General features: G+C 40.8%; 1 protein-coding gene across 1 annotated transcript in view; it reads right to left on the reverse strand.

Annotated features, from left to right (window-relative positions):
* The window catches only part of LOC124606234 (venom carboxylesterase-6-like), a 97,753-nt gene that overhangs the window by 63,654 nt on the left and 13,252 nt on the right, over window positions 1-20,847 (reverse strand). The window contains exons 2-4 of the mRNA XM_047138209.1: window positions 17,456-17,590; window positions 11,906-12,182; window positions 3,372-3,557 (exon numbers count right to left, since the gene is read on the reverse strand). Coding sequence (XP_046994165.1) covers window positions 3,372-3,557; window positions 11,906-12,182; window positions 17,456-17,590 — 598 coding nt within the window. The remainder of the gene's footprint in view (window positions 1-3,371; window positions 3,558-11,905; window positions 12,183-17,455; window positions 17,591-20,847) is intronic.

Consider the following 20,847-nt stretch of genomic DNA (forward strand, 5'->3'; position numbering starts at 1 on the left):
AATGTTGTGAAATTTATGTCCTCCCTTTTATTCTTCTGACATCGAAACTTAGTTCCATGACAACATTGCACGTAGGATGACCGCAGATTGTTAAATGACTATATTTTTGCACCAGGTGAAGAAAATTTAAGAGATCCTAAATTAGTCATGTAAGCAATAAAAGAGTGTAGATTCAGCACCTATTGTGTGGTTTCTTTGTTCTCACAAAATATCATTCTTAATGTTTCCATTAATTTATTAATAGTTTTACTATATTCTTATTATTATTGCCAAATGTTTCTATGTATTAATAATGCAAGTTATTATTGAGTTTTTATATAATAACTAATTAATATGATTTTAAATTTCTTCGTTATTTTAACATCATTAATAGTGTTACTTTAATTGCGCTATTATTGTCAGTTATCGTTTTATTAAGAATGCCAGTTGTTGTTACTTTGATTTTTATGGAATTATTTGTAAGTGTTGTCACTGGTCAGATGTAAGAGAGGTTATTAAGACCCTAATCTGATCAGGCTAAATAAGAAATAAATAAATAACAAAATAAAAAGTATTGTGTTTACATGTGTTTTTTGATGTTTATGTAATAAACATTTAAAAAAAATACTTGGAATATTTGGGTGAAGAGGATGGAACTGTCCTAAAAGTTTAGCCCCAAAACTGTAACAAATTGCCATTGTAGATATTAAACCACTGGATATTAGTGTTGTCTCTTAAATAATGTAGTGTTGTGTCTTAATAATGTGAAATTATTGAACATTAGAAGTCTGGTACCTTCATGTGCCTTTGGGTGATGATCTCCAAAAGTAGGTATCTGAAATACTGGGAGGGAAACAGCAATTAAATGCCAATGAACTGTGACTTTGGATGGTTCAGAAGTTACAAACGCAATGTAAAACTTCTACCAAAATCTGTATATGAAAAATTTGCAAAATAATTGCTAAATAACACTGGTGTCTGATAGGCCAATCATATGTCACCCTATTGGCCTACTCGAGTGGTGATAGAATCCTGAGCATTTTGGACACTAAATTTTGGTAATTAAGGTAATGTTAAAAGCATCTGGTCTTAAATCAGATGTACATAAATTTGACTGAGAGTGGATGTGGGCTACTCATAGAGGGCTTGGTGAAAACAGCGATTTTGGATAATAAATTATGGTAATTAACTCTAGGATGAAAGTATTTTTTACAAATTAGACATCCATGAACGTATCTTAAAGCACAAGAGGGCAGATTGCTTACACACAGCTGAAAGCATCTCGCAGCCGTTTTGTTTACATAAGGCTACAGCCAAGTGAGCAGTTTGTTTACACAAGATCATCTAGCAGTCGCCTTGTTTACAAAAGGGTGTCAATCAAATGTGTGGTTTGTTTACACAATGAGACTAAGGTAAGTGACCAGTCTGTTGACATAAAAAATACAATGTGCCCACTGTATCGTTCTTTGTTCCACTACTCACGATGTGGTGATTAATGATTAGTGGCTAAATATGATTAGGTGAGGTCTATGGAAAGAAAGACTGTGGTTCATGTTATGTGAATAATTGCCTATTTGTGCAAGGTTGACACCTCTCCTGTTAAACCTTTATGGGAGGCAAACAAGGTAATAAATATCCCATCTGTTATTTGAGTGATCTGAAATGATTGTAGCTGCCACTGTGTACCGTCTTGTTACTTTGAATGAGGTGTTTCTGCACCAGTTCATCTCGTAACAGAAATTACATTCAGAGCCACTGTGGAATCTATGCTAAAACTGCCTACATCCATGCTGTCTATAGGAAACGTATAGCTTTTTTTGTGTTCAAAAGTTCCCCGCTGCTTAATTGCTTTCAAGAGGCTAAAAGAACAACTGGCATGCAGTTGGCTAGTCTTTTGAACAAACTGGATGAAAAAAATCAAATATTTGTGAAAGCACATGCGGTAATTGATTGATTATTGATACTGTATAACACAGGTATTTACAAAGAGTTGTTAAAACTTTTAAAAAAGAAAACGGAAGGAAAAGTCCAATAATTCGGGTTAGCTGTATTTATTAAATTGGATTAGAGACTCACACAACCAGTTTCGCAACTTATAAGTTACACCTTCTGGTGTATAATATTTTTTGATCGTCTTTGTTGAAAGAGGAAAATCTATTACGTTAGTCCGCCAATGCGCTAGACGCTTTAACCGTGAGAAATCGAGGAATGTGAAGTCAAAGATGTTGAAATATGCACCTCATGAGTTGCACATAATACACACCTAAAGAAAATTGTTAATGCAAAACTTGTCGATTGCAATAAAAATAAATAGTAACTGCAGGACTTGTAGAATGGCACTAAGGGTTGCCATCTACCCACTCAAGAAAAAGAGACAAAGTAAACTGACCTATTGTAAAACCTGCACCCCCCTTGTACTATATTAGAAATATTCAGTTTAATCAAGACTATCTTAATCTATTTCTCTAAAGGAGAAGAAGTTACAAGCAGGTGAGCAAGCAAAGTATGAGAGCAGTGATTGTGTCAGTGTTACCAGCATTTTTCATTAAAATTTATTAGAAATGTAATATCTGTGGCTGTAGCCATTTATTAAGAAGGCTAGCTGTTAATATCACTATTACTTAGACAATTACTTTAAGCTAACTGTATTTCAGTTGACCCTGAAACTCATATTTGACTCACAAACTGGTTTCATTCGTGTTAATATCACTCTACTGTATGTTTCCCTTAAAATTTTCTGTGTTCTAAATCAAATAATGTTTCATACAATTACCAGATCGAAAAGTGCCTGCACGACTTTTTATCTGTAATACTTGTGCCATTAATATCTGGCGCGTTCCGGCGAGTTTGATTCACAAATTATCGTTACATCCTTTCCAACGAATTATTTAATTATTATGTTTCCTTGAATACAACGTATTAATGTTCCACAATACTATTACGTTGTATTCAAGTTAATAATATGTCTACGTTCCTCGAAGAACCGACGGGATATTCCATAAATAATATGTTTCCCTTTAGTACAATTCCACCTCTTATAATCCGTCGAAATTTATATTATTTTAATAACCACAGCATTCACAATAACTCGTTCGACTTATGATTCTTTACTTCCTGTCTCGCTATGCACATGCATCCAACCATAGAATCCTACCAGCTATCTCATATTCCTAGTGACTATGCAAAATTATCCACGCTCAGTTCGAAAAACTTGTATAGTCGAGAGGACAACCTCCAGCTAAAGTCCACCTTCCACAGAATATGCTACTTTGTCAATGTGGTACCCTTACCCGAGAAGAAGACATCATTCAAATATCAGTGCATTTTTATTTGACAAACACCACATGCTGTTAGTGTCCACCTGATAAATGTTGATCTTGCCTTGTACAAACCTGCGGTCTGCCGCGACATGAGATGCAAGGAGACTGCCACGCCTCCAGCGCTGCGCCCGTCCAGCGTCACACGCTGAGGATCACCGCCGAAGCGCTCGATGTTGCTCTGCACCCAGGAGAGCCCCAGCAGCTGGTCTTTGAGGCCCACGTTGCCAGGTACGACATCGTCGCCAGTGCTCAGGAAGCCTGCAACCCAACTGACCTCTTAATAAAGCTATCGCATCTGGGCGCCTCCGACTGACTACATATATTGAAACAATGACTGAAAGTATGAATGCCATTGTAAATTTTTCACGAAGTTGTAAAAGTAACCAGAGTGGTTCATTATCCAGCAGCAGCGTATAGTAAGTGCCTGTATTGACTGTAGGCCGATTCAGAGTGTATAAAGGGTTTTCTCATGCTGGACATGATTAGAAATCAGATGAAACCTTTCTGTAAGGATCCGTTTGACTCAGCTATGGTCGTGTCTGCTATTGGGGAGTGACCAGCCATCCAGATTTTGTATTCCTAAATTTACGGTCTGAGATGCAGACCCATCAGACCACGAGTGATAACCTCTTTGTACATCACAGATAACAGTAATAAAGACCTTACCACTTATATTATTGGTCATGTCTTACCAGAATTTGTATTTGATGCTCGCACATTCAGAACAGGTAATGAAGAATCCCTAGAAACGTATCTAGGTCTCTTTTGATGACATACTTGCTTAGTGGTGCAACAACATTGATTAATGTTATTGCTTTGGTTAAATAACATTTAATTTTGACATCGTACATAACATTGAGAAATATGCAGAGAGTGGAGCAACTGAGATAGACAAGCCAAGATACCAATCGAAATATTTTTAGAACGAGTAATTATATCAATGTGTAGAGTTTGGTTATCTGTATTGGACAATATACCGAATATTCCCACTTACTGCTGCGCTGAAGAAAGATAAACTGGGCGAATGTAAAATTTTTTGAAGCTTTCCGCAGTCACTGCTGAGCCAATTCAATGCAGGCTCAAGTGCAATGTTGCTACCAGAATCACATACAGACAAGAGAGCCGATGCTGCAAATGTTGTGGCATACAAGCAAGACCAGTGCCACACATTGCTCAATTGAGATGTTCGAATTAGAAATTCAACAATATGATCACACTGTAAAGGGAAAATAGTGGCATTCTGGCAGCATTGCAAGAAACCATAACAAAACATAAATCTTGTAAAGAACACCTTGCAGTCCACTTGCACTGCAGAAAGCGCCAAGTTGAAAGGCTGTAAGCTACAGATGGGACATCGAGGTGCAATGAAGATTGCTGACAAGCTAGGCTACATTCAGTCAACCTTGCCAAACATCATTTCCTCTGACAGACAGCTATAAATATTGAGGCTCCCAAGTCCCTCTACATTCCAGTCCCAGTGAGCCACCTTATAGGCTGGGCCTATGAGGTGCTGACTGCCATTCGCCAGATGACTACTACCTTTGAGACGGCACCCAGAGTGGTCCTCTGGACTTCGCTGTTGTGAGCTGCCGACCTCTCTCCCACTGATGTGAAGACTGGAATCTTCTACCATCAGCTGAATCGCGGCCAAACAGATGGCGTTTGGAGTACTGTCAAGCTGTCACTGTACCGCTGCTGCGTGATAGCTGCTCCTGCTGCCCCGCCCCCCCCCCCCCTCCCAACTTGTATACGTGAGCTGACACTGACAGTGGACAAACCATGGGGTGCACCACTACTGACGTCCTATGCAGGATTGCTGGAGGCTTCAGAGTCCACGAATGTGCCCTAGTGAAAAGAATCGAAGAGCTGAGAGGCGTCAGCTCCGGATTATCAATGCCAACCACCGCCCAGGAGGGCAAACTTGCACAGTGTCACTCTTGTTGCGTTAGCTTCCATGACCACGCCGACGCCCTCGAGGGACGGCTGAGCTGAACATGTCAGTGCATTCCACTTCTGCATGCTGCGTCCGCAAACCTTCTCGCTGCTGCCTTGTAGAAGATGGTCCAATTGTAAAAGCGAAGGTAAGAAATGTATAATTCGCTAACGCTGTCTCATTACCGACTGGGCCACCTGACAGGCCCTCACCACTATGCTCCACGCTTCTTCGTCCTCCATTCATTAGGGTCACAGCCCATCGGCCTTACTGTACTTCCATAGCTGCCAAATTATAAGGTCAGCTTTGTCTTTTGTGTAATACCATACCTTTTCCTATGGCACCAGAAAGACACATAATTTATGATCTTTGAATACTGACAAGATGACAGTATGGTCACCGTCGTCCCACCGTCGCTAGAGGAAGTTCCACTATCGTGTAAGAGATGTAAGGGCTTCAGTCACAAAGGGAGCTGGCTGAACACAGGAAAAACGTAGATACAGGAACCATAGATATAACAGTTGTAAATTGTCGTAGCTGTGTTGGGAAAGTACCAGAGCTCCAACCGCTAATGGAAATCATTGATACACAAATCGTTATAGGCACTGAAAGCTGACTAAAGCCGGATATAAGCTCAGCCGAAATTTTTGCGAAGAATCTAACAGTGTTCCGTAAGGATAGGCTAAACACGGTTGGCGGTGGCGTGTTTGTTGCTGTCAGAAGTAGTTTAACTTGTCGCGAAATAGAAGTAAACACTTCCTGTGAGTTAGTATCGGCAGAGGCCATTGTTGGCAACCAGTATAAAATAATAATTGGATCCTTTTACCGACCTCCCAATTCAGATGATACAGTTGCTGAAAGGTTCAAAGAAAACTTGAGTCTGATTTCAAACACGTACCCGACTCATACAATAATAGTTGGTGGTGACTTCAATTTACCCTCGATATGTTGGCGAAAATACATGTTTAGTTCCGGAGGTACGCATAAAATATCATCCGAAATTGTGCTAAGCGCATTCATTATTTCGAGCAGTTAGTTCATGAGCCAACGCGAATAGTAAACGGTTGTGAAAACACATTTGACCTCTTAGCAACAAATAATCCTGAGTTAATAACGAGCATAGTGAGATTGAATACTGTAATCCCCAAATCCTCGAAAAAAAAGCGAAAAATATACCTATTCAAAAAAGCAGATAAAAATTCACTTGACGCCTTCCTGAGAGACAATCTCCCCTCATTCCAAATTAATAACAAATGTGTAGACCAGATGTGGTTTAAATTCAAAGAAATAGTATCGGCAGCAATCGAGAGATTTATACCTGATAAATTAACAAGCGACGGAGCTGATCTTCCTTGGTACACAAAACGGGTTAGAATACTGCAGCAGAAAACAAAGAAACAAACATTCCAAATTTAAACAGACGCTAAATCCCCAAGATTGGCGATCTTTTACAGAAGATCGAAATTTAGCGCAAACTTCAATGCAAGATGCCTATAACAATTTCCACAACGAAACTTTGTCTCGAAACCTGACAGAAAATCCAAAGAGATTCTGGTCGTATGTGAAGTATATTAGCGGAAAGAAACTATCAATGCCTTCTCTGCACGATAGCAATGGAGATACTATCGAAGACAGTGCTGCCAAAGCAGAGTTACTAAACACAGCCTTCAGAAATGCCTTCACAAAAGAAGAAGAAATAAATATTCCAGAATTCTAATCGAGAACAGCTCTCAATATGAGTAACGTAGAAGTAAATATCCTCGGATTAGTGAAGCAATTTAAATCACTTAATAAAAGCAAGTCTTCTGGTCCAGACTGTACACCAATTAGGTTCCTTTCGGAGTATGTTGATGCATTAGCTCCATACTTAACAATCATATACAACCGTTTGCTCGACGAAAGAGCCGTACCCAAAGATTGGAAAGTTGCACAGATCACACCAATATTCAAGAAAGGTAGTAGGAGTAATCCACTAAATTACAAGCCCATATCGTTAACGTCGATATACAGCAGGATTTTGGAACATATATTGTGTTCGAACATTATAAACTACCTCGAAGAAAACGGTCTATTGACACACAGTCAACATGGGTTTAGAAAACATCGTTCCTGTGAAACACAACTAGCTCTTTATTCACATGAAGTCACGAGTGCTATTGACAAGGGATTTCAGATCGATTCCGTATTTCTGGATTTCCGGAAGGCTTTTGACACTGTACCACACAAGCGGCTCGTAGTGAAACTACGTGCTTATGGAATATCGTCTCAGTTATGTGACTGGATTTGTGATTTCCTGTCAGAGAGGTCACAGTTTGTAGTAACACGGAAAGTCATCGAGTAAAACAGAAGTGATTTCTGGCGTTCCCCAAGGTAGTGTCATAGGATCATTGCTGTTCCTTATCTATTTAAACGATTTGGGAGACAATCTGAGCAGCCGTCTTCGGCTGTTTGCAGATGACGCTGTCGTTCATCACCAATAAAGTCGTCAGAAGATCAAAACAAACTGCAAAACGATTTAGAAAAGATATCTGAATGGTGCGAAAAGTGTCAGTTGATCCTAAATAACGAAAAGTGTGAGGTCATCCACATGAGTGCTAAAAGGAACTCTTTAAACTTCGGTTACAGATAAATCAGTCTAATCTAAAAGCCGTAAATTCAACTAAATACCTAGGTATTACAATTACGAACAACTTAAATTGGAAGGAACACATATAGAATGTTATGGGGAAGGCTAACCAAAGACTGCGTTTTATTGGCAGGACACTTGGAAAATGTAACAGACCTACTAATGAGACTGCAAAAAGAAAAAAAAATGTTCAAATGTGTGTTAAATCTTATGGGACTTAACTGCTAAGGTCATTAGTCCCTAAGCTTACACACTACTTAACCTAAAGTATCCTAAGGACAAACACACACACCCATGCCCGAGGGAGGTCTCGAACCTCCGCCGGGACCAGCCGCACAGTCTACATCTACATCTACATTGATACTCCGCAAGCCACCCAACGGTGTGTGGCGGAGGGCACTTTACGTGCCACTGTCATTACCTCCCTTTCCTGTTCCAGTCGCGTATGGTTCGCGGGAAGAACGACTGTCTGAAAGCCTCCGTGCGCGCTCTAATCTCTCTAATTTTACATTCGTGATCTCCTCGGGAGGTATAAGTAGGGGGAAGCAATATATTCGATACCTCATCCAGAAACGCACCCTCTCGAAACCTGGCGAGCAAGTTACACTGCGATGCAGAGCGCCTCTCTTGCAGAGTCTGCCACTTGAGTTTATTAAACATCTCCGTAACGCTATCACGGTTACCAAATAACCCGGTAACGAAACGCGCCGCTCTTCTTTGGATCTTCTCAATCTCTTCCGTCAACCCGACCTGGTACGGATCCCACACTGATGAGCAATACTCAAGTATAGGTCCATTGCTGCAGCGCCTCAGACCGCTCGGCTAATCCCGCGCAAGGAGACTGCCTACACTACGCTTGTCAGTCCTCTTTTAGAGTACTGCTGCTCTAGGTGGGATCCTTACCAGATGGGACTGACGGAGTACATCGAAAAATTTCCAAGAAAGAGCACGTTTTGTAGTATCGCGAAATATGGGAGAGAGTGTCACAGAAATGATACAGGATTTGGGCTGGACATCATTAAAAGAAAGGCGTTTTTCGTTTCGACGGAATCTTCTCACGAAATTCCAATCACCAACTTTCTCCTCCGAATGCGAAAATATTTTGTTGACACCGACCTACATAGGGAGGAACGACCACCAAGATAAAATAAGGGCAATCAGAGCTCTACAGAAAGATGTAGGTGTTCATTCTTTCCACGCGCTATACGAGATTGGAGTAATGGAGAATTGTGAAGGTGGTTCGATGAACCCTCTGCCTGGCACTTAAATGTAATTTTCAGAGTATCCATGTAGATGTAGATGTAAGCAGGCACTTGTCTCAGTAGTGACTGATGTGCCTACTCGTGCTCTTCAAGTACTACAGATCTGTGTTCTGGTGTCGGGGAGATAAGACAGTTTGTTCTACCCTTTCACAAAGTGGATGACAAAAGGGAGGGTATACCTTTCGTTTATGCTGAATGTCACCAGATTGTTGGAGTAGTGGTACGTTTGTAACTGAAAGTTATCATCGTCGTGCTTCACGATCTGTAATTGAAATCATTATTTAAAAGATCAGTGTCACTCGATGTGTGAAGAATTAAATAAGCCAACGAAAAGCAACCGCGATTGATGAGGGATATTGAATCAACACTTAAGCAGCGGTAGCACAGAACCCACAGATTACTATGAGGCAAAAGGGGTGACAGAATGGGATAAGCGAAAGAACTGTTCTGCGAATACCGTATTCCAACGCGTTTCGTATATTCCACATTTCGGTCCATCAATAGCTCCATGCAACGGCTTTCAACTCGATTAAAGTTCCCTGAATTGTCTAAGAATGTTGAAAAGTGAAACCGCGTCATTTAAAAATTTGCGTTAGCTGAATGAAGTGGTTAAACAAGATCGTTAGTTAGTCAACATATCATGTGTATTTTTCAAGAATTGCATAGTTGATGGCCGTGTTTTTATAAAAATTTTAATAAGTGCAAGTATTTAACAGATATGCTGCCGCAGACTGGAAGACATCCCATTCGAAATACTGCTGTCAGTTTGGTATCAACATGGTAAACGTGCCGACCATCCCACACATATCATTACAAACTGTCTTGAAGGTAAAACGTAGATTTCTGAATGGTTTAGTAAACGCTAAATGGTCTGCTCCGTACCCAGATGAAACTCCTTTGGACATTTATTTGTGGAGAAAATTAAACAGCAATTCTTGAAGGAGACACTAACAACTACTAGAGATATGAAATGCAGTATAGCGTGGACCTTTATTGCGGTAAGTCGAGATGAAATACAAGTTCAATAACTTTATAAAATGAAGAGTCAAAGAAATTGGTACACCTGCCTAATAACGTGTACGACCCCCGGGAGCACGCAGAAGTATCACAACACATGGCATGAACTCGACTAATATCTGAAGTAGTTCTGGAGGGAACTTACAACATCACTCCTGGAGGTCTGTCCATAAATCCGTAAGAGTACGATGGGTGGAGATATCTTCTGAACAGAACGTTGCACAGCATCCCACATATGCTCCATAATGTTCATGTCTGGGGAGTTTAGTGGCCATCGGAGGTGTTTAAACTCAGAAGAGTGTTCCTGCAGACACTCTGTAGCAATTCAGGACGTGTGGAGTGTCGTGTTGTACTGTTTGAATTGACCAAGTCTGTCGGGATGCATAATGGACGTGAATGGGTGCAGGTGACCAGACAGGGTGCTTACGTACGTACCACTTGTCAGAGTCGTATCTAGACGTATCAGGGGTCCCGTATCACTCTAGCTGCACACATCCGTTGCAGAGCCTCCGCGAACATGAACAGTCCCCTGCTGACATGCAGGGTCCATGGATTCATGAATAGTCTCCATATCCGTACGCATCCATCCTCTCTATAAGATCTGAAAGATACTCGACTGACCAGGCAACATGTTTTCATTCGTCAACAGTCCAATGTCGGTGTTGACGGACCCAGGTGGGGCGTTACGCTTTGTGTCACGCAGTCATAAAGGGTACACGAGCCGTCGTCGGTGGCGTTCTTGCAGCATGTTTTTCCGGCCGTAGCGATTTCGGAGATTTGATGTTTTACGGGACTCCTGATATTCACGGTACACTCATGGAAAGGTCGTACGGAAAGATCCCCACTTCATCGCTACCTCGGAGGTGCTGTGTCCCATCGTTCGTGCACCCACTATAACACCACATTCAAACTCACTTAAATCTCGATAACCTGGTACTGCAGCAGCAGCAACCGATCTAACTACTGGACCAGAGCCCGCATCTCGTGGCCGTGCGGTAGCGTTCTCGCTTCCCACGCCCGGGTTCCCGGGTTCGATTCCCGGCGGGGTCAGGGATTTTCTATGCCTCGTTATGGCTGGGTGTTGTGTGCTGTCCTTAGGTTAGTTAGGTTTAAGTAGTTCTAAGTTCTAGGGGACTGATGACCATAGATGTTAAGTCCCATAGTGCTCAGAGCCATTTGAACTGGACCAGACACTACTTCTCTTATACAGACGTTGCTGACAGCCGCCCCGTATTCTGTCTGTTTACACACTTCTTCATTTGAATACGCAAGCCTATAAAAGCTTCGTTGGCGCTTCAGTGTAGTATCTGTCGTTGTTCAAGGTCACTAATTTTTATACTTGATGTTGTACTCATACCAACAAACAAATGAGTAACTTGTTAGCTTACATGTGATACAGTAGGGCAGACGTTCGTTGAACCTCTTCTCTTGATGCCAGGGCAGTCGTTTGTGATGATATTTGTTATATTGCTACACACATGTGAAGTCCTTGGAGTCCTCTTTGGAGACACATTCAAATGACAGAGAAAAAAGATATGACGCGATTTAAATACGTAATTCAGATGTCATAAACGTTAATAACTACTTGAATATGTTAGAGTATTCCCCACGTTGTCCACTGGTAACTTGACGAGTGCCACACCTCGATGTACTTCCTCGTGCTGGACGTATTCTAGGTGGTGTGTCAACTGCGTCACCATGTAGTTAGTATTCTGAGAAATTAATTTCTCTCGTCTGCATTATAATGGTTTACACTTGTAATACGTACCGAGCGGCCCGAGGCGGTAGTTGATGGTGACCAGTATAACTCCGTACGAGACGAGGAAGTCTGGTCCAAACTTCTGGTCGGAGCCACTGCCCTTGATGAAGCCTCCACCATGCACGTAGAAGAGCACGGGCAGCCCGGAGCCCTCATGCGGTAGCCCTGGCACGTACACGTTCAGGTAGAGGCAGTCCTCCGAGCCCTCGCCCGTGTTCTGCACGCAGTCGCTGCCGTATTGCGTGGCATCTCGGACGCCCTCCCAGCCAGTGGCCGGTTGCGGAGGCTGCCGGAAAATAGGTGTCATCTTCTGTAGCATGTGCACATATACATAATGCTGTCTCATATAAACATGATCTGGAGGTGACTGCCTTATAATTAACGGAGATTTTAAAGTTTCTCGAATATTTGTTTTAACAAAGGTATTCTCCATTTCGTTATTGTGTTGATTTCTATCAGCGCTCAGTCCATGGTTCACCTTAGTGCCACGTATTTGTTTAAAGATGATAAAACATATCGAGAAATTAAATCTTAATATAGACCACATAGGACTTCCCCCTATTGGATGCATTTTCAAGAAGGATTCCTGTACAAAGTGCGATGGCCTTCCTGTAAGGTGTTATCCTCGTATGGCTAAATTACAATACGTACTTCTGCTGCTACCTCGATAAGAGAGCACAGTCTATATTGGAAACTAAATATTGTCATTTGACATATAACACACAATACATCAATATACTTCTCTTTGAGCAGCTGAAAACGCAACTTAAAATAATAAACGTCTTTGTTTCACATTTTGTCAGCAGACAAAACATTAACCTCCTTCTCCAAGGAGCACACAGTTTGTTCTGGAGCGCTGTACTTCACGTAGATCTGGTACCAGTACATCCTGTCACCCTCCAATTATAAGTTAAGACGTGGCAATGATGTGGTGTGTATATCCTTCATCAATGAGCGGATTCAGAGCAGTCAGATGATTCAATATGGAAACTTGACAGAATGGCCATCACCACACAGTGAATGAAGTAGCTCGATTTGCTGGTCTGTCAATGCGGACTGTTAAACATGTCTTCAAAGAATGGTGCACCACTTGCAACCGTATAACATGGCGTAAGAGCAGTGTTTGTAAGAAGCCTTAACTAACTGGAATTGGAGACAGATGTCACACATTGTCAGTCACAGTCGTTTCACATCCGACAGAAGTTGTTGCTCTCATTGTACGGAGATCAATTTCAAATTGTTTTCGAGAGAACATTATATGAAGGTAATTGCATTAAATGGACGTTCAGAGTTGGCAACATGCGTAAAGTATTTTATTCACAGCGTCACATAAAGCTCGACGTCTTCTTTGGTTCAAACAATACAGAAACTGAATAGCGTCCCTCTGGAGACTTGCAGTGTGGGGATAATGTAAGGCCTCAGTTGAACCAGCAGCCGAATGAAATGTTTAACCTGCACGCTGTGGAGCATATATTTCGAACAAGAGGTGTTTCAGTCACGTTTTAGGATCTCTTTTACGGCTTAGGCCCGTTCATTCAGTTCACCATGAACACGATCCAGATTGTTTATTTCAACGTCCTCAGTGAGAAGGCGTTGTCCTCTCTTCCATATATGCATTATATGTATGCAGTGGTCACCACCATGTGCCAAGATTACGACATTTGTGTTCACAAGGTTAATGCATACCATACCAGTTTGACAAACACAGACGCAATGTCACACCGCGACTGGCTCGCTGCACTCCATAGCAAAAGCCTGGAACTATTTGCAACGCCAGGAGAAAATTAGGAATGAATGTCCCTGCAATTTCCTAGCTATCCAGCATTAAGGAAGATTTACCTCATAAATTTGAAATTTGGGTTGGTTATGCCACAAAATGTTGAATTTAGGGTATTTTATTTCTGATTAGTGTTGACAACGTATGGTTTGATTTGTGGCAATCTACACAGATTTGCGATTCTAGATAATGAGCAAAGCTTACCATGTGATCGGCCTACACTCAAAGCGGGCAACTTTTCTTGTCTAGTTGCTTACTTCCTCAGGGTAGTCATTACGGTGCGGTGACGACATGTTGTTCTTGACGGTGCTTTTGGTTTTTTTGTGTTTTGGAGAATATCGGGCTATTGGTTGCCAGCAGATAACAAACCGTGCTGTAAATGTGGTCTTCAATTCCACGTGACAGTGAGCATAATTTACATGCCGCACAATATAACAGTGTTGCGACAGGTTAGAATTGTAAATTCATACATATATAACTTTTTCTTCAAGCCGTGATGAAGTGTTGATCAGATGTAGTTACGGTCATTTCAGTTCAATGAGATCTAATAAAATGCACTCATAACTATGAGCAATTTACGTAAAAAATGTAAACCTGCCACATTGGAGGACATTGCCAGATTTGTTTACTATTCATTTACAGATGTACTAACCTTTGCCAGAGTGTTCTTGTCTTAGAGTAATTTATCATCAGAGTTCATGTGTTGGAGCACAGTGAACGAGCAACTGCATCACAGGTAAGGGCAGGGAAGTGTTACAGCTCAAGGATGTGTGAATGAACTTCGAAGACGCAGCACCATCAGGTCTGCGTTGCACCTGAGTCACACATCCCAGCTTGACTTCCACTTCCTTGTACAGCAAGTCTGTTTGTTTCATAGTTCGTTGTTGGTTGCGTTTTAGGTAGTTGAATTCCCTCGATGTATACCGATGAATTTGTTACAATTAGCACCAAAAAAATAAGTTAAATTAACATCTATCACCAAAGAATTTAAGATATGATATACGCATTGTGGGTGGTACGCCCTGGCGTTCCTCTCACCTTCGAACAAATTTTTCAGCCTGTACTAATGGGACTTAAAGTTTAAAAAAATTTTCCACATTAACAATATTTGCCAGAAGTTAACAATTGATAAATAAAACACAAAAATTCCTGATCCGACTGGGATCGAACTCTCAAGCTTTTGTATCCATACCTCTTAACATGTGAGTCACCGAACCAGAATAGCTTGTATTTTTTTCATTTAAAGTACATATTTGTTATTTCGAGAAATGTCCAACCTGGCCGAAAAGGTAAAGTGTGAGGATGCAGATGGAGATCTTGCTTAGAGCTGATTGAAAAACAATCTTGGACAACACTAGCAACATTGTATGTGATGTGCCTTGAACCTTCACAACTTAGCAATAGGTTAATGACAGATTCACAGAGAACTTACCTCCAAATTGAAAAAAAGCGGGTGGCATGACCTTTATTATAGCAATAGATTAATGACAGATTCACAGAGAACTTACCTCCAAATTGAAAAAAAGCGGGTGGCATGACCTTTATTATAGACCAAGGACGTAATAAAAATTTTAATCGGTAGCACTGCGATATTTCACTGTGTATTTTTCATTTTATTTCCACTATCGCGATTTCTGCATCTGAACCGTTGTCAAGTGGATCGGGGAAAGATATGTGTTTATGAATTGTGAGGACATGTCCGACATTAACTGATATTTTTCCCAGCTGCACATGATAATTGCTCAAAAGTAGGAACTGGGGAAATCAAATTACAAAAAGAAGCATACCGCCCAGTGCAGGCAGCGATACCTTTCAAAAACTGAAAAATGTAGTTTTTGCCAAAGATGTATCAGTTGTGACATTTTGTGAATCTAATGTTCTATAAAAAGAAGGATCAGTTAGTTCCCACAGGACTAAATTCTTTATTAGTTGTAGCTCATATTCCGATATTTCTGCAACAACATCAGACCAAAAGCACCCACATACTTGCATTTACCATTTTGTAATAGTTGTGAACCATTCCTCGCAAAACTACTACTTGTTTGTATTATCGATGCCATCTGTTCCATGACGTTCCCCCTGCATCAACAATATGCTGTTCAACTTTGATGTCATCCTGAGCAGTGGAGCCCTTTTCTTTTTTTTTTTAAGTGAAACTATAGTTATGAATACTATACCAGGGTGACACCGGTTCCCCTCAGATCACCGAAGCGCTGTTGGGCCAGGCTAGCACTTGGATGGGTCACCGTCCGCGTCTACAGAGCGTTTTTGGCGAGTAGAGGGTTTCAGCCCTTGAGAAGATAATTGACTGAAATGCTGCGGCTCTGCTGACGAAAACTAACAACGGCCAGGAGCGCGGTGTGCTGACGACAAGCCTCTCCATGTCCACATCCATTGACGCCGGTCGGTAGAGGATATATATATACATATATATATATATATATATATATATGTGTGTGTGTGTGTGTGTGTGTGTGTGTGTGCGTGTGTGTGTGTGTGTGTGTGTGTGTGTGTGTGTGGTGTGTGCAGCGACAATTTGGAACACGTTCTGAATTGTCAGTCAGCGTCCAGAGAGGCTGGAATGAGCTTGTGTTTAGGGCGGCTGTCGCGCATCACGGTTTTCCAACAACACGTGGGCCTTGAGTTCTGTTTCAAGTTGAAACAAAGAGCCGAAGATACTCATGAAATGTTGAAACTGGTGTATGTCAATAATGCTGGAACTCCGAAGACTCTTTACAAGTGGTATGAGCGATTTAAAATCACAGATGAGTCGGTAGATAACCAACAAAACTTGGGACGTCCATTAACCAATAAAACAGATGAAAACTTGGCAAAATTTGTTCGTTCAAACAGGCGATTAACTACTCGAGAGCTTACCATAGATCTTAGCATCTTGTACGAGTCCGTGAAAGCGGTTTAAATTAACATTTTCATATGAGACGAGTGAGTGCAAAATTTGCTCCTCTGACTTCTGTGTGATGAACAGAAACAACATCGCGTGTCAGTTTGCATGGAGATGAAGGATTGTCTTCATTCAGATCCTGACTTTATGTCCAAACCTTTAACTGCAGATGAAAGTTGGCGCTATGGGTGTCACCCTGAGACTAAAATTCAGAGTTCTCAATGGGAAACCAATGAATTCCCTCGCCCTAGAAAAGCACTTCAGTCAAAATCGAATATCAAGACCAAACTCATTCTTTTTTTCCTGTATTTTGTGCATTGTGTTATCAGAGTTCGTTTCAATTGTGAACGCCGAATATTACAGGGGCGTACTGAAACGCTTGCCAAAAGATGCTCGAAGAAAGCGGCCAGAAGAATGGTCCAACTGCTTCCTTTTTCATCACGACAACGTGCCGTGCCACACCTCGCATATGATTCGCCCGTTTTTGGCGGGAAAAATTGTTCCTGTCAGTTGACATCCGCCTTACCAGATTTAATAACATGCCACTTGTGGCTCTTCCCATAAATTAAAACCGTGTTTAAAGGAAAACGATTTGACACTGTTCCCGACACTCAGAGCACCACGACAGAGCAGTTGAACGCTCCTCCAAAATGAGCCTTCCAGAAATGCTTACTGTCATGGAATCAACATTGGAGTAAGTGCGTTGCCAGCCAAAGACAGTACTTTGAAAATAAAGTCAAATTCCATGTAATCATATTACTTTGCCTCTTATAAAACTATTCGCCGTAATTTTGAATACACTTGACTGTATACATTCAGGTAGAGTGACTTTAACGGAATCTGGATCCACAAACTAATCTGTCTAACTCTTGTAATTCACCTGGAAACGCAGGTCGCCCACAGGTGGTTCGGCGTACGGGATGCCCAGGAAGGCCGTGTAGGACGTGTTGTAGCCGCTCGTGGCCGTGGTCCCTCTCAGCGTGCCCTGCTGTACGGTCACCAGCACGTCGTCACCCTGCAGTAACGTCACATCATTTCAGTTAACTGAATACACGAGTTATAACAAATATTACTTTTTGTATTTACCAAAGATGAATCATTATGATATTGCTATTCACTGTGCATGGCTAGCGTTTCGTAAGACTGCGCTGAAACTTCATGATTACAAGGGCCGTTCCTATCTTCAAGTGATTTCTCGAATGACAAAATTTTCATGCTTACAGCCTCCTAATCTTGTTCCAGTTTTTTAAAAAAATGCAGGATGTATAAAAAGTCAGCAACAAGTTGGTTCAAATGGGTCTGAGCACTATGGAACTTAACATCTGAGGTCATCAGTCCCCTAGAACTTAGAACTACTTAAACCTTACTAACCTAAGGACATCACACACATCCATGCCCGAGGGATTCGAACCTGCGACCGTAGTGGTCGTGCGGTTCCACAATGAAGCACCTAGAACCGATCGGTCACAGCGGCCGGCCAGCAACAAATGCTAGAAAATCCCGAAACACGTTGTAGATGGAACACAGTATACAATGGTTAACTCCATTTCAATGTGGTGTACTCTTTAGTAATTTTACGATTTCCTTTATTTATTCTAAGAACTAGTTATGGGGCACACTTACAGACCACCCCAACATCTGTTAAAAATATTCTGCACGGAATTTTCCAGCATTATCTGGTACACGGGAAAAATTAATGTATGCCGGCCGGTGTGGCCGGGCGGATCTAGGCGCCACAGTCTGGACCCGCGAGACCGCTACGGTCGCAGGTTCGAATATTGCCTCAGGCATGGATGTGTGTGATGTCCTTAGGTCAGTTAGGTTTAAGTAGTTCTCAGTTCTAGGGGACTGATGACCTTAGAAATCAAGTCCCATAGTGCTCAAAGCCATTTGAGCCATTAATGTATGCAACTTTTATAAGAAAACTGCATTTTTATTTACACTCTATCGAATGAAAACATGATGAACTCAAACAGAAATTAAACATTTTTTCCTGAAAGAGAGTTTTGTAGCAGTAGGATATTTTTTTAAATTCAGCAGCAAGACCTATTGAACAATCTGATTCTCATTCTCATCTTTTTTGAGACTGTTATAGTCTTTAATGCGTGTGACACCTCTTTCGCAACATAGTTCACAAACAGCTTCTGAATTTTTACCTTTCGAGTTTTCTAAGTGGAATCATTCTTCCAAGCCGAAGGGTCATTGTCGAAGTTGGTGCTCACAGAAATTCACCAGAGTAAAATTTTTCAATCGAAAGTCTGAAAAACAGGAACTCTATCGTTGCAAAATAAGAAAATTCCTTTTGGTGTATATTATACCTGCTTTATCCGGTATTCATTTCCGTCTACCTGCAGCCTAATTTCAGCCATATTTGTCTTAACTGCTGTTGGAATATTGTCGTCAAATAACGACAGACAAAATTTCAGGGAATAAGTACCAGAGATGGCTGCGTAATGTTTTCGGCACGACCTTATTGATTTTCGGATCTATATTCTGATAATATGTCAGTTAAGGGTTGAATGTGAACTCATGTACTCATAAGTCGGTTTAATTTTTTCTGATGACAGAAACCAGGTTCATATGCATATTAGATCAAGGAAAATAATGTTCTTCTTAAAAAGTAATTTTCAGCAGGTATAACTGAAATTAAACAGCTGTGTCATCGATACATAAAGCGCACCCAATTCTCCAAATAGATGTTTTGCATAGAGATTCTAAGTATTTCTATTGAAATATTTTTGTAAAACTTCCTGTACATCATTTACCTTAAATAGCTTTTCAATACAGCGGGAATTCCTGCTCACAATTGCCTGATACACCAGACTAGACTGCTAGCAACAACTTACTGCTACAGGTACACAGTTCCTACTGCAGTCAACACTGCTCTCTGGTCTGAGATTCTCTTATACCTTACATATCGCAGGCAGCGCGTGAGCAATACATCGAAATTACATCTGCTCGGACCTCTTACATAATCCTGCGCTGGGGGGGGGTCAAAAATTTGGCAGCGATGGTGAGTCAATTGGACTTGCCATGAGCAACAAATTTTTCTAAAATCTATTTAGTTACTAAGTCTACAGTCACAGAGTATATACATTATTGATAAGTGCAGAACATATTAAGTAATGAAATCGAGTGCACATGCACTGAGTACAGAATATATCAAAAAATGACAAAAAGTACACGCAATGAGTACAAAAGATATTAACAAATAACAAAGTGCACATGCGCTGTATAAGTCTTTAGCATTTTTACATAACATATCATGAAGTGAAATAAAGTGCACACGCACTGAATACAAAATATAGTAACAAATGACATACAGTGCACACGCATTGAATACAAAATATATTAACAAATGACATACAGTGCACACACACTGTATAAGTCTTTAGTATTTTTAGGACAACTGATCTTATTAACAAATGAAAAAAAGTGCACATGCACTGTAAAAATCTCTAGCATTTTACAAGAACTGATTACCCTAAAAATGAAATGAAGTGCACACGCACTGTAGAAGTCTTTAGCATATTTACAACATATCATGGAGTGAAATAAAGTGCACACGCACTGTAGAAGTCTTTAGCATATTTAGGACGACTGATCATATTAACAATTGAAATGAAGTGCACACGCACTGTAGAACTCTTTAGCATATTTAGGACGACTGATCATATTAACAAATGAAATGAAGTGCACACACACTGTAAAAGTCTTTAGCATATTTCAAGAACTAGGAAAGGAATGGGAAGGATTGCATCATGGTTGTAGCACAGTAGGTTGCACGTAGTTGCACCAAAAGCCCATATCTTTCTACAGAAGCACAACACCAAGTGAGACAATCTGAAGGTCTCTTTCCTGAAGTATTTATCAGCGTGCCCAAGACACTGAAATGTTGTATTAATATTCAATGTTATCATTTTGGTAGTACATTAGGTACACCATACAGTAGGACCATAATGACATTTCCATCGTTCAAGGTGGTGGACAACTTGATATGTCAACACCACATTCTTGTAGAATCCATATTCTCACATCAACGTAGAATTAGTGCAAAAACCAAATATAGTACCCCATGATCATGAGGATGGACAGGACAAACCGATATTGCAGTAATTTCTGGTAATTAGGTCAGAAGATGAAGGACATTAAGTCTTATGCTAGTCATCATTGAGAATTACACTAGTCTATCAACTGATTAGAATAATTATTGGCATTCATTGGCTATTTACACAGCATTTAAGTAGTATGTATGGAGTATTACAGAACATT

The sequence above is a fragment of the Schistocerca americana genome, chromosome 3, assembly GCF_021461395.2.
Source record: "Schistocerca americana isolate TAMUIC-IGC-003095 chromosome 3, iqSchAmer2.1, whole genome shotgun sequence".
Lineage (NCBI taxonomy): Eukaryota > Metazoa > Arthropoda > Insecta > Orthoptera > Acrididae > Schistocerca > Schistocerca americana.